A 12,224-nucleotide genomic window follows, 5' to 3' on the forward strand; every position below is an offset into this window, starting at 1 on the left:
CGTGAAGCTTGTTCGAAACATACAGATAAGATGTGCTAAATAGAAGACACGCATAATGCACCAAACGCACTAGCAATGACTTGCCATGATTTGTCCAGCGAAAATCCCATTCTGCACTCATCGTTGTCACTTATGCCGACTGCACACCTTCATTTACTGTCAAATACAACATTCACTCCACATCACGATCAAGAAAGCGCGCACTACCGGCACATTTCGCAACGGCGAAGGGCTAGTCGCGAGATGCGGGATAGACCAAAACTTAGCATTGCTTTTTTACCTCTTCGCTAAACTAATACCTTTCTGTTAGATCAGGCAGCACAGCCAAAGCCAGTGGCTTATTATGTAGTTTATCGGTAATTCAGAACCGCTTGAACTAGTATGCCTTCCCTTCGGCATCTAGAACCTTTAGCTCAAAGATCCTGCTCTTCCAAGTACTTTTTCATGGCTGAGGTATTTCCAAACTCTCTGTACGTAATACGTACACGAGGAAGCTTCTGCCTCATAGTCCTGGTGAAGTTTTCTTTGGCTTCATTGATTTCTGTGCTATTTGGTGGCGGTATAGTGTCATGTTCCGTCTCGTCATCATCATCATCTGAATCTCCGAAAACTTCTGTAGCGGACAGCAAAAGCTCAAGGTGCGACAGGTTCTCGAAAGCACGGAAGGTAACACGGCGAAACTCGCCTTGATCTTCCCTAGCAATCTCAACCTTCTCCTCTTCAACGTCGTATCCGGGATCTTCTCTCTCCGCCAACATGTACAAGTCCGTCGAATCGACGCCGATCTGGATAGAACGTATCAAGCTCTTCTTGTACTTGTGTTTCTCATTCTCGCACAACGACCAGAAGAAGTTTTCCCAGGACGGCTGACAGCTAAAGGACCAGATGAGGAACGTATGTGCAAGGCTAGCAGCTTCCCTGTAAAGTTGTCGGCATACTACAAGGGGGCTGTACGCAGAGTTTTGGGGAGCTTCTGGTCTGATAGTCTGTGTGAAGGTAAAAGTCCAGATGAGATCGCGTAATTCGCGGGGCATACGAAGGAGAGGCGATTCAAGTGCATTCCTTTTGGTGCTGGCATTGTGTCAGTAAGTGAGCAGACTATGTAGCAATGTGCGACTGACATGGATTTCTGCCAATCGGTCTTGGGCGCCACGTCAAAGATGCTGCTGTCTAGTTTGGGTAAAGGTGTTTGCTCTTTCGGTGATGAAGACATATTGTACGGTCTTGGTCCCGACGTGAACATGGAAGCATGTGAAGGTAGAGAACATATCTGATGGCGGTGTGTAATCTAGTTGATGCAAGATGATGTCACTGCTCATAGCTCACACAATCTACCCACTGGTTTGCATCACGATCAATCATCATTGTGGACGTCTGAACAAAGTCCAGGCAAAAGAAGATCAGATTCAGATCTATTTCATAAGAACTTCACCCTCCCAAACCCCAAACTCAATCTTCCCCCCATCCAGTTTTCCCCTCTCCTCATTAACCCACCCTTGTACCAACATAACGGCATGTTCTCTAATCAACGTCTTCCCTTCCTCGTCAACCAACAAAAGTAATACCATCCATTCTCCACGCCCGTCTTTACTGATCAACGGATGATGCTCGGGTTGCGCGTCTTCGCCAGACCATCGGTACAATGAAGAGTATGGCTTGAGAGCCGGAGGCACGGCGGCTTTGACGAGGGTGAGTAGGGAGGACTGAAGGGCCTTGGGGACTATATCGACATCGACCGTCGTAGTGGCTTGTGGGAGATCTACATGCACAGCGACCATGACAGATTTCGGCCCTTTACCACTTTTCTTAGTGAGATGTGTCGGTAACATCTGAAACGATGACTCCATCGTCGGCGATCCCATCTCTTCATACACTGCGAATTTGGCATCCACAATATCGAACACCATTGCTTCACCCTCACCATCCTCCCGGAACCCCACACCCTCCTCCCCCTTCTCCAGATCTCTCGTCTTTTCCAAATTCAGTTTCCGACTAACGCCGTTGTAGCCATCTGCCTTCAAGTGTCCGATGTCAGACACGACACAAGTGTACATGTACTTTGGTAAAGATCCCTCTTTCTCATTATGCGTGTACTGGTCATCACTCTCTGGAGCGCAGAAACGCAGAGCATGTGTGACTTGACCGAAACCGGTATCGGGTACGTTGAGCAAGTCTCTGAAATGGAGTTTGGTCCAGCGAAAGAACGTACTGGCGTTAGATGGAGTGACGTCGCGGAGGCGAGGTTGGACGAGGAGCAGGCCTTGTTTGGTCTGCTGGGATGGCGAGAGAGGCGAGATAGCGGAAGGCATTTTTCAAATGTTGTATATAATTTTGATCGAGAAGCCGCTGCCACAGTCTTAGACGTACTTGGTTATTGCGGCGGGTATATGTGTGTTGAGCTTCCTTTTTGTCCCGCCCGTACGCTGTGCATCCTCGGACGGCAATCGCGTGGAGTCCCGGGGTTGCAGCTGCAGAAGCAACCCTGTCTGCATATAGAAAAGCACAACGATTAGCCCAGGTTCAAGCTTGGCCCCCGAAGCGTGCATACTGGTCAGAATATGGGGCTTGGAAATGTGCCGGGCGTAAGCTGACATTGGTAGTACTAAACGACGCAGACCGTCTACCGACATACGCTGGGGCTACACTGTTTGAAAAGTTGATTTATTTCAAAGACAAAGTAGATGTACCGCCTTGACAGACAAGCCTCTGATCTTGTGGCGCGGAATTTACATCGCGCTCTCCTTTCCTCCACTAATACCTGGTCCTCAGTCTCCCTTTCCCCAACCCATCCAATCTGAGGTATACCATCGTACAACAAAAGCAAGCACCGCGACTCCCTTTGTCTGATGCTGGTACCGCCGTGGTAAACTCCAGTACCCCAAACTCTCCTGAAATAACACAAATGTATCCCTATAGTACCGGTGAATTGAACCGCTTCTCTTGCCAATATGTGCTTTACATATCCTCGGATCTCTAATTCCGAGGCAGGTGTAGGAAGATTGTACACTTCTCAATCTCAACATCCTCTTTCTTCGCACCACCGCTTTCAGGTAGACCCTTACGGTCTTTCTCTGCAACGATCTCAACTTCAATACGGTTAACGCCAGCAGCAAGTTTCGCTTCGAAAAGCGGCTCTCCTTTCTTCTTACCACCCTCGTAGCCGGGACTAGGGCTGGTACCGTTGATGCCTGCTGTGACAGGAACTCGGTTTGCTTCGAGTGTCTTGTTGCCATTGACAGTAACAAAGAGGCGGTACATGCGGCTTGTCAATGCAATGGGTACTTTAGGAATGACTTGGATGTACGAGTTGGCAGGTGCGACTACCATTGTGGCACTGTACATGGTCTTTTGTTTGTTCGCTGGGATGTTGACAGACCATGGCTTGGACGGATTGAGCGCGGGATGGGTATTTAGTGTGATCTTGGGTATCAGTGCTTCGTCGATGTCTAGATGTGTTAATTGCTGGTTTACAGAGTCGGAAATGTCGACTTACTTTTGAGTGGAACCTTCCTGAAACTATCTACGCGAGCCACTGGTGGAGGCGCGTAGTAAGTCGGCGCTTGGTATGCGGAAACGTGGTTGCCATTTTGGAGCCCAACACCGTTTGGATGTGGACTGCCACTTGCCGGACGAGACATATGTTGTGGAGGAGCCATGTTCGGATGTGGCGTTTGTGCAGGGACGCTGAGTCGCGCAGCTTGGCTATCGGGCGCAGTACTGGCTGGCCTGATGGCACTCAAGGCAGGCGACTGTACGTCTTGTTTAACACCGTTGACTGCCGGTGGAGACCCTGCAGTCTTGCCCTGCGCGGCGGAGAGTGGTGCAATTGTTGAAGCGACGCCTTTCGGTCCAGTAAACGGATTGGCAGGCGCTGTTGGCGTCGCAGCTTTCGATGGAGTGGCCGACCGGTTGCCCATGCTGTCAAGAACATGTCGTTGTTGTCGCAGAAGAGCGTCACTGTCAACGATGACACCAGGCGTCGCAGAATCACGGGCACTTGGAGTGTTACGTTCTGACCCTGGGCTCGGCTTGAGCTTGAGCTTGAGCTGTTGCTTGGGGGCTGCAGCACTAGACATGTTGAGCTTCAGTTTTGGCTGCGTTGGCTCGCTGACTTTAGATTTGGCTTCTTCGAGTTTCTTGTTGAAGATTTCCTGTACTAGTCAGTATTACGCAACGAGGAAGTAGAAATAAACTACGTACCTCAAGCTCGAGCGAGAGGTTATAGATGTCGCTGCCATCTTCGTTGTAGATACGAGCATTCTTCCAGATAAGACTGAATGCATCTTCGAAAGCGTCCCAGCTCTTAAACAGTGTATGTCCTGTCGGGGCTTCGCGTCCGATGACACCGCGAACCTTCTTTTGTATGGCGGCCAGCGACATTGGGTCTTTGATCAGCTGGTAGTAGTCTTTCAAGCTGCGCGATGGGAGGTTTTGGAAGGGTAAGAATATTTGTAAGCCTTGACTGGAGGGTGTTAGCATAGAGACAATCCAGCAGCGAGCATACAACTTACTCCTCATAGTCGATAATCTCCCTCACAATCTGCTCCTGTGCTTGCTGGAACGTCTTCCCTGCGTAATCGGCACTGTTGTCGTCGTCGTCTTCCAGCGCAGCAGATGCTGACTGTCGCAACTTTGACGGTGCTGGTGTAGCCGATGCTGCGATGGCGGCCGCTCGTCGGGGGCGCTCAACAGTCTCTATCGTAGCAGGTGTAGCAGGTGTATGTGCAGTTCTTGGGGTTGCCGTGATGCGGGGCGGAGGTCTCGACGGAGTAGAGTTGTCTTCGCCTGGAATCGGGGTAGCCGTTGCAACATAGTTGCCATCACGGTATGCAGGGTTGTGCTTCACCATCCAGTTTGAGGCGGTCTTGCGCAGACGCTCGGCATCTTGGTATATGACAGAGTTCTTGTCGTTGTAGGCTTTCGCATTGTTGACCAATCGTTTGCAGTCGCTCTCGACTTGAGCCAGAGACGCGTACTCTCCGTTGTTGAGTTTATTCTGGGCATACATTAGCAGCCGGAAGGTAACTAGGGCATAGGCATAAACAAGGGACGGGCATACCTCAATGGTATCTATAGCAATAGGCAATTTCGTGAATTCGTAGTAGTCGGGTACTTCAGCCTACGTGCAAGTGTCAGCGGAGGCTGGTCTATGCGGAGAACGCTGTGGGAACATACCCTGTCTGGAAGGGAGAGGAAGTGGACTGCGATGGGTCGTCCGCTGCGGGTTATCAGTGGAAGTCGCTTGATGTGGCTCCCTGGCGAGTGTGGAAGCTGCCAGTGTGCAAGTAGGTTCAGGAGCCAAGCACGTACGTCTTGTCTTTGGCCTGCTTCAAGCTGTCGAGGAACTTCAAGCCGGCCGTTGTGGTTGATTCGACCGTCTCCGACTTGGAAGGGGTTTCGGCCTGCACGGAAGCGGTCCCCTGTCAGCATTGTTCCCGAGATTGTGTGAGTAGAATTCCTCTGTTCCCGACTGCATCGCCGGCGCGCGCGTGGTGTTGAGGAAACGATGAGGGGCCGACTGCGGTGATGGCCTACTCGTCGAGCCCCCCAGGTGTCGCGCTTCTGGTCTAAGGACCATCCCGCATCGCGACCATCACGCCTCCTGCATCTCCCAAACACACTCGACGATACATCAACCACCACCATGGACTGCACGTACCGTCCCTTTTTGTCGCTTCGCAGGGCGACCGTCGTGGTCGCCCGCTGCATTGCTGGCCGCCTTGCGCTTGGCCGCGCTCTCCATATTCGGTCAATTAGTGATCGCGTAGTCTGTCTGAGCGGTTTGCAGAGGGTCTCGAGGCGGGTAGGGATCGTGGCGGCGGTGCAGTGAAATGCGCGTTCGGTCGTTAACCCGGTGGACGCGCCGCAGTGTTCAATCTAGGGCTCCCAGTTTTGCCAAGAAGGTGCGCACGGTCCCCTTGCATCACCAGATGCACTGTAATCGTGCTTCATCACAACAAGTCGACAGCAAACCACGGCCACTTTTACTTGCTAGCATCACACTGCAAACGTCTGAGTATTACCAATGAATTGTTTCTAGGTAGTGGAGCCTGGTCGCTGTCTTCCAGGGGTATACTTGGGAAATGGCACCTCCGCTAATACTGCAGCAATCTCGACATGTTTGTGGCATCAGACCAGAACCAAGGAAAGTCATCCAGAGTCTGTATTCTCACTTCTTCACGGGCTCCGACGCCTTCTTCTCGAACTCCGCACGCGCCTCCTGCTCCTTCATCTCGCGCACCTTGGCTAGTACAACTTCTCGGAAGATGGCTCCCTTGGCAATTCTGCTCAAGCGTCCGGGTCCCTTTCCTGTGCTTGCATTCTCGTTGGTCGCTAGGCCCTTGTCCGCTGAATGTGATGCAATGGCTTCACCTGCAGCTTCGCGGGCATTAGCAGGCATGTCTGCCTCTCCGGGTACATCCTCTTCCTCGTCTTCTTGCATCTTGAGCGCCTCGATACGGTTTGCAAGCTTGACGAGCTCGATGCCGCGCTTGAGGCGGGCCTTTGCTGCGTATGCCTTGATTTCTGGCACCAAGTTGTGGTCCGTAGCAGTGCTTCCGCTGAGCCAAACGTGCTTGAGAGCAGCCTAGTATTGTTAGTGAATTGCAATAGACGTGGGCTTCTTCATCGTACTTCACTAGTCGGTCGCTTGTTTGGGTCGGGTTCCAGCAGCTTCTTGATGAACTCCTTGGCTTCCGGACTCACTTCCTTCCAGTATCGCTCGTGGAAGATGACGCGGCCGTTCTTGCATTCCTCAATCAGATCCGCAAGGTTCTCTGACCGGAACGGCGAGTAACCACACAGAAGAGTGTATGTGATAACGCCCATGGACCACATGTCAACGGGCTTCCCGTGGCCTTTCTTGAGCATGACCTCAGGGGCAGCGTATCCGAAAGAGCCAGCCATAGTAGTCAAGACTTCACTCTTCGAGTCGAGCATCTTGGCGATACCGAAATCAGCAAGGACGAGGGATGAGTTCGCATCGCGTGTGAGGTAGAGGAGGTTCTCTGGCTTAAGATCTGTTCAGGGGTCAGTTGCTGGGTTTGTGTTGAAGACTCGGACCATACCTCTGTGAACAACATTGTTCTGGTGTAGGTAGTTGACTGCATCGAGTACTTGTCGGATCGTCTCAGCGGCGTCCTTTTCTGTAAACTTGCCCTTTTCGCAAATACGATCGAATAACTCTCCACCAGTCGCCAATTGGGTCACGATGTAGTACTTGTCCTGGTAGATGTCAGCTCCACAGCCCTATGGACGATAAAATGGTCGCGCATACCCTCGACTCAAACCAGTCGTGGAACTTGACAATGTGAGGGTGCTTCATTCGCTGCAGCATCTCCAACTCATCGTAGACCATTTGCTCGTTGCCGCGCACATTCTTCTTCAAGATGATCTTCACGGCGACCTTGCCCTCGGGACAGTCAGCTTCTCGGACAATACCGTATGTTCCAGCGCCCAGTGTCTTTCCGAAGCGGTATCGAGATCTGCGATTGATATGTTCAGTACAAGGAGGAGGGCGGGGCACGAGGGTACAGACTTGCGATCATAGCTATCGGGCTGGCCGTGCAGCTTGTTGAGCATGTTTGTCACTAGAGGGCAAGTCAGTATTTAGTATTGCGATGCGCAACGCTGAGAGGGTAGTACAACTCATGATGGGCGAGCTAATGGGCAGCTATATGACTGCTGCAAGCTTATTCTCAGGCTGAGGGTGAGATTTGGGTTGCCTATCAGGCGCGTTCAGCTGGTGGTGGGGGTCGTCGGTGAGGGGTAAGAAACACTCAGGTAGCAATGCTCTCGTATGAGGAAAAGACAAGGCTGCAAAGGAAGGTCGTGAAAAGGAGGCACAGAACTGGATCGGGTCAGCAACAAAGGTCGAGCGTCTTGGGAGAACTGGAGTAGCACCTAGCCTGGCTGTGGGGCAGGCGCATTCGAGGGTCGTGTCCGCCTCGCGGCCTCCAGGGTTTGAGGCGCAGCGCCAATGGCCAATGGATCAAAAGCTAGCAGCGGCCCCCTCAACGCTTTCTTCACAGCCGTATTTGTCGCGCTCGATGAACGACATATGCGAGGCTACCACAAACTGCGAAGACGAGTGGGCGGGCATGGCATACACACTCTGTTACAGCATACACGCGTCCAGCAGGGTCAGCGTCAACGGGGTGTGGCGCCTGTCATCTTGACTCGCAAAGCATGGACGTTTATCTGCTCGCAGCTTCTTAATGATAAACTTCAAGGATATGGACATTAGATGCCTCTTATAGTACGAACGAGTCCGTACCTCTCGTATTCCAGCTAGCATTCTAGTATATTACGCCGACACTACCTGAGCAGCAGCCGCTAGACGATTGCGTGCAGCGCGTATGAAAACGGTAGTCTCTGTGCACCTCAGAGGGCGCGAGCTTCCCAATGTTCGCAGAACGCATGCGCCACAGAGGTAGGGCCCAGAGGGTGCCAAGAAAGAAGAGAACCGTTCGTCTGGTCCCGCAGGCGCAAGGCTGGCAGGTTTGCATGTGCGATTCCTACGTCATGCCCCTTCCGCGTACATAATCTGGGCTTTGATCGACAACGCCCACCAAACCACGCACATCACTTATTCAATCTGCCAAATCTCCTGTATAGCAGTACTGCACCACCAATTCCAATACAGACTACTTCACACATACCGACTTTCTCACCATCCTTACTATGGCGATCGGCATCTTCACCGTCCTCGCCGGCTTGATAGCCTTGGCTGCTGGCTACTTCTATTTCTTCGGTATCTCCCCAGAGATGAAGCGCAAGATGGAGAAACAGGCTCTCCAAACCATGGGCGAGAACAAGATGTCCTACATGGCCAAGGGTGAGTCTTACCATATTTGCAACGCACAATCACTACCTGGGCAAACACTGACATCCTCCAGACCAAATCAACAAGCTCCCTACCTCCGACCAAGAAGACGTCAAGAATCTCAAGCAGGGCATCAGCAACCTCGCGGGTGGCGCTATGCAGAACCCCATCGGCGAACAAGCTGGTGAAACCGCTGACAGACTCACGTCTCCGCTTACTGGTCGCTAATATCTCTTCTTTGTCTAGTCCGGACAGCGTCCCAGGTCTGGGGTTCGGCAAAGGATGTCTCGAAGAAGGTTTCCGAACGGTTCTACTAGGAGGCTATACAGGCTTATCTGAATGCCTTGCTTGATTGTCTTCAGGCATTGTTAGGCACGTCCAAGGAGACGGTCCAGAAGAAAGCAAAATAGCGATACGATAACGGAAAGGCGATCTTGGACATCCCCTCGGTGGGCGTTTGGTGGTACCTTTGTGGCTTCTTGACTGCAGCCTTTTCCTTGTTACCCCTTCGGCAGACGTGGGCTACACCCTGATGACCGTCACGACTCTTGTGTAATCATCTCCAACCTTTAATAAATCTTTTCCGTATTCTATCGAAAGACTCGTTCCATTTGGCTCATCATCCCACCTGTATCCCACCACTCCATACCAACCAGGCGACACCCTCCCAGCACAGGACGATCCCCCAGAACACAACCTGAAACCTCACCTTGCGTGTCTTATGCTGGAAGTAGTGCATGCCCACCAGCGCACCCGGCCATCCCCCTACCGCCGCCAGTGTATGCAACGTCACCTCTTTCACCCTCCACTCCAGATTACGCGCCTGCATCTTGTCGTAGCCATAGAAGAGGAAGGTGATGCCGCTAATCGTTCCGGCGTAGAGGATGGAGTATACGGGCAGCTGCGAGACGACATAAAGGCGGATGAGTGTGACGGTGGGTAGGATGAGCGAAGCGGTTCCGCAGACGGTAGCAACAGTCAAGGGTCGATGGCGAGGACGCGCGCGTGGTGGCATCTTGTTGGACGTTACTGATAGTAAGAGAGGAACCGGGGCCCTGGGCGCATCGCAACAGAGGAAGGCACAGTATTGGCAACGTGCTGGTAAGCGATGGGCGTATGCGCGAGCGAAGCTTTGGCGGTGCCATGTCGATCTCCCGTCGGTGGTGCTTGAACGGAAGGGGTATAGCTCATCATCTAGTACGGTTCATCAGCTCGGTTCCAGCTCTTCGTCATTCAGCGTTGCAATTACACCTCGTTCATGTCAACTTGTAATTCAAAGACATTCACTGACTTGTACATTGATAAGATGGCTATTCAAAAGGCCGTGAAAATCTTCGGTATGAACTACAATGCTATTTTACAATCTAAAGATACCGACTTTCTTTTGGATCCATGCCATACGTGCGCGTGCGTTCTTTGGGAGTGCCAGCAGATGACACATATGAATGCACTATCCCTAAGCACACCCTAGATCCTTCAGGTGACCTGGCAGAGACACCGCACCACGAGGATGGACCGCCACGAAGTTCGATGCCGCCCTCTCACAATCCTGCGCCTCCAACGCGAAGAGCGTCCGCCATGTTTCGGTGGATCGTTCGAGGTACTTTACAACAGTTAGCACATGAAACTCAGCGCAAAAGTATATATCAAATTTTTGTTGTAGTAAACTCACGTTCGGTTCCTCCTGGCACGCTACCGGGCATTTCTCCCCTGACCAGGTTCCTTCCCGAAGCACCGTGTAGCGGGCCGTCTCGTAGCAATACTCGATACACTATCTGTCGTCAGGATCGTTCTGACACGGTGACAATTGGAACTTACCTTGCCATAAAGTTGAAGGGCTGGAGATAAAGGTTTGGGTTCGTCCCTTGAGAGTTTGGCGCCCAAAGCCTGCGATGATTTGACATTTGGCCATGGGTGTGTGTTCTCATAAACGTTCTCTTCTGTGTCCCTGAAGGCGTTTGCTGCTGATGCGTGTGAGGCAAATGCCAGAACAGCGAAAATTGCAGTGAAAAGGGTACTGCTGTTGAACTTCATGATGAGAGTTTGTTTCGAAGGGTTGGTTGTTGAGAGTACTCTTGGAGTGCCTGAAGGTAGTATGTTAGTTGTGCGATTAGAGAAGATGTAGCGGTGCGTCCATCTTATATGTTCATTTCCTCCTTCAGGCTTACCAGTGCGTAATGGTCGACCTTGGATGTCATCTACCCCCGTCCCATGGTACTGAAGCAGCAATGCAGCGCTGTAAGTCCCCCCAGTGGTGTCCGTTCAAATACCCTAAGAGGCCGCAAATAGCGCGTCGAGCCACAATCAATCAATCGGTCATTCCGTGGTACTGCAAGGATGAGCCACTCATACGTTCCTTAAGATCTACCAGCCGCCTCAACGTAATTCGCGATGATCGAATATTAACAAATGTATTGCGATCACGTACAAATCACTAATTTGACGCTCCAAGAAATATTGCGACGTTCCTCTTTCCCCAAGTTTCCCATCCAGCTCTGGTAATCGCTACCCAGCACACCTGAGGACTGTCAAGGTCTACTTATGGGTCCCCAATAAAACTTTTTCAGCATCGTTTCTTCCTCCAAAATATTCCTTTGTATCTTGTTCCTCAATATCTCGATCTGACGATCATATTCCCAGCGCGGCGTATCCGCACCCCTCATACCAATAAACCTTGCAAACATTCTCATCTTGATCTTTAATCGCTCCAGCTCGGCTAGTTTGCAGTTTTCCGGCAACGTCTCACTAATATCCAAGAAAGGTTGTTGCCAGTTCATTGTCTGAGGATATTGATGTGTAAGGTCGGTGGTATGTGTTTGAGAGTAGTAACTCGCTAGCGCATCAAGTTGGGCTTCTGTTAGGAGGAACAGGTGGAGCATCGTGGATGGAAAATCAGGTGCTGGCTTCCCTGTCTCGACGTGTACTATAGGAGCGATGGTGAGGCGCATTTCAGAAATCTTGTGGACAAGAGCCAGATTGCGACCCGATAGTCGCATCTTCCTCGCTGCCCGCCTTTGTAAAATGCTCAAATTTGTCCTATTTGCTTTATTGATCCCGTTTGTGACACTCATACGTTGGCTAGGCATATGTCTGTTTGGTATAAAATATCTTGGTTGGTTAAGAATGCTTGCTGACTGGTGAGGTTTGCTGCGGGAAAGGGTGGATGGTATTTGGTGTGAAACAGCCGGGGGTGTGCAGCGAGCAGGGTTGAGGGGCCGCCGTAGTATATAAAAGCGACACAAACGAGTAGGGCGGGTGTCAAAAGAGAACGGGTATTGTTGGAGCTTTGCTCTTTGTCAAGACACCGCCACCTAAGACCTACTGTCCTGACTCCCAGTATCTCGTGAAGAGTAGACCCTTTGTCTTTCATCTGTCACGTGTCCATTGTCTTCGAAAGAAT

The 12,224-nt window shown here is 51.4% G+C and overlaps 7 protein-coding genes across 7 annotated transcripts; 1 reads left to right on the forward strand and 6 right to left on the reverse strand.

Annotated features, from left to right (window-relative positions):
• Nucleotides 1-413: 413 nt before the first annotated feature.
• On the reverse strand, nt 414-1,213 carry AA0111_g5102 (hypothetical protein; the record flags this gene model as incomplete). The annotated part of the gene is made up of 2 exons (XM_028651178.1): nt 414-1,071; nt 1,122-1,213. The coding sequence occupies 2 exons, from the start codon at nt 1,211-1,213 to the stop codon at nt 414-416; spliced, it is 750 nt and encodes a 249-aa protein (XP_028507305.1).
• A 199-nt stretch (nt 1,214-1,412) lies between these two features.
• Nucleotides 1,413-2,309, reverse strand: AA0111_g5103 (hypothetical protein; the record flags this gene model as incomplete). Its single annotated transcript, XM_028651179.1, has 1 exon — nt 1,413-2,309. The coding sequence occupies one exon, from the start codon at nt 2,307-2,309 to the stop codon at nt 1,413-1,415; it is 897 nt and encodes a 298-aa protein (XP_028507306.1).
• A 664-nt stretch (nt 2,310-2,973) lies between these two features.
• On the reverse strand, nt 2,974-5,743 carry AA0111_g5104 (hypothetical protein; the record flags this gene model as incomplete). Its single annotated transcript, XM_028651180.1, has 8 exons — nt 2,974-3,446; nt 3,494-4,151; nt 4,201-4,462; nt 4,512-4,996; nt 5,060-5,119; nt 5,176-5,218; nt 5,311-5,420; nt 5,660-5,743. The coding sequence occupies 8 exons, from the start codon at nt 5,741-5,743 to the stop codon at nt 2,974-2,976; spliced, it is 2,175 nt and encodes a 724-aa protein (XP_028507299.1).
• A 426-nt stretch (nt 5,744-6,169) lies between these two features.
• Nucleotides 6,170-7,651, reverse strand: AA0111_g5105 (Calcium/calmodulin-dependent protein kinase; the record flags this gene model as incomplete). The annotated part of the gene is made up of 6 exons (XM_028651181.1): nt 6,170-6,586; nt 6,634-7,019; nt 7,068-7,224; nt 7,277-7,484; nt 7,538-7,589; nt 7,645-7,651. The coding sequence occupies 6 exons, from the start codon at nt 7,649-7,651 to the stop codon at nt 6,170-6,172; spliced, it is 1,227 nt and encodes a 408-aa protein (XP_028507300.1).
• A 1,031-nt stretch (nt 7,652-8,682) lies between these two features.
• AA0111_g5106 (hypothetical protein) lies at nt 8,683-9,052 on the forward strand (the record flags this gene model as incomplete). Its single annotated transcript, XM_028651182.1, has 2 exons — nt 8,683-8,836; nt 8,898-9,052. 2 exons carry the CDS (start codon nt 8,683-8,685, stop codon nt 9,050-9,052), a joined length of 309 nt encoding a protein of 102 aa, XP_028507301.1.
• A 391-nt stretch (nt 9,053-9,443) lies between these two features.
• On the reverse strand, nt 9,444-9,839 carry AA0111_g5107 (hypothetical protein; the record flags this gene model as incomplete). Its single annotated transcript, XM_028651183.1, has 1 exon — nt 9,444-9,839. One exon carries the CDS (start codon nt 9,837-9,839, stop codon nt 9,444-9,446), a length of 396 nt encoding a protein of 131 aa, XP_028507302.1.
• A 441-nt stretch (nt 9,840-10,280) lies between these two features.
• AA0111_g5108 (hypothetical protein) lies at nt 10,281-10,858 on the reverse strand (the record flags this gene model as incomplete). Its single annotated transcript, XM_028651184.1, has 3 exons — nt 10,281-10,427; nt 10,497-10,595; nt 10,643-10,858. The coding sequence occupies 3 exons, from the start codon at nt 10,856-10,858 to the stop codon at nt 10,281-10,283; spliced, it is 462 nt and encodes a 153-aa protein (XP_028507297.1).
• Nucleotides 10,859-12,224: the final 1,366 nt, after the last annotated feature.

Source organism: Alternaria arborescens (genome assembly GCF_004154835.1).
Source record: "Alternaria arborescens strain FERA 675 chromosome Unknown contig_10, whole genome shotgun sequence".
NCBI lineage: Eukaryota > Fungi > Ascomycota > Dothideomycetes > Pleosporales > Pleosporaceae > Alternaria > Alternaria arborescens.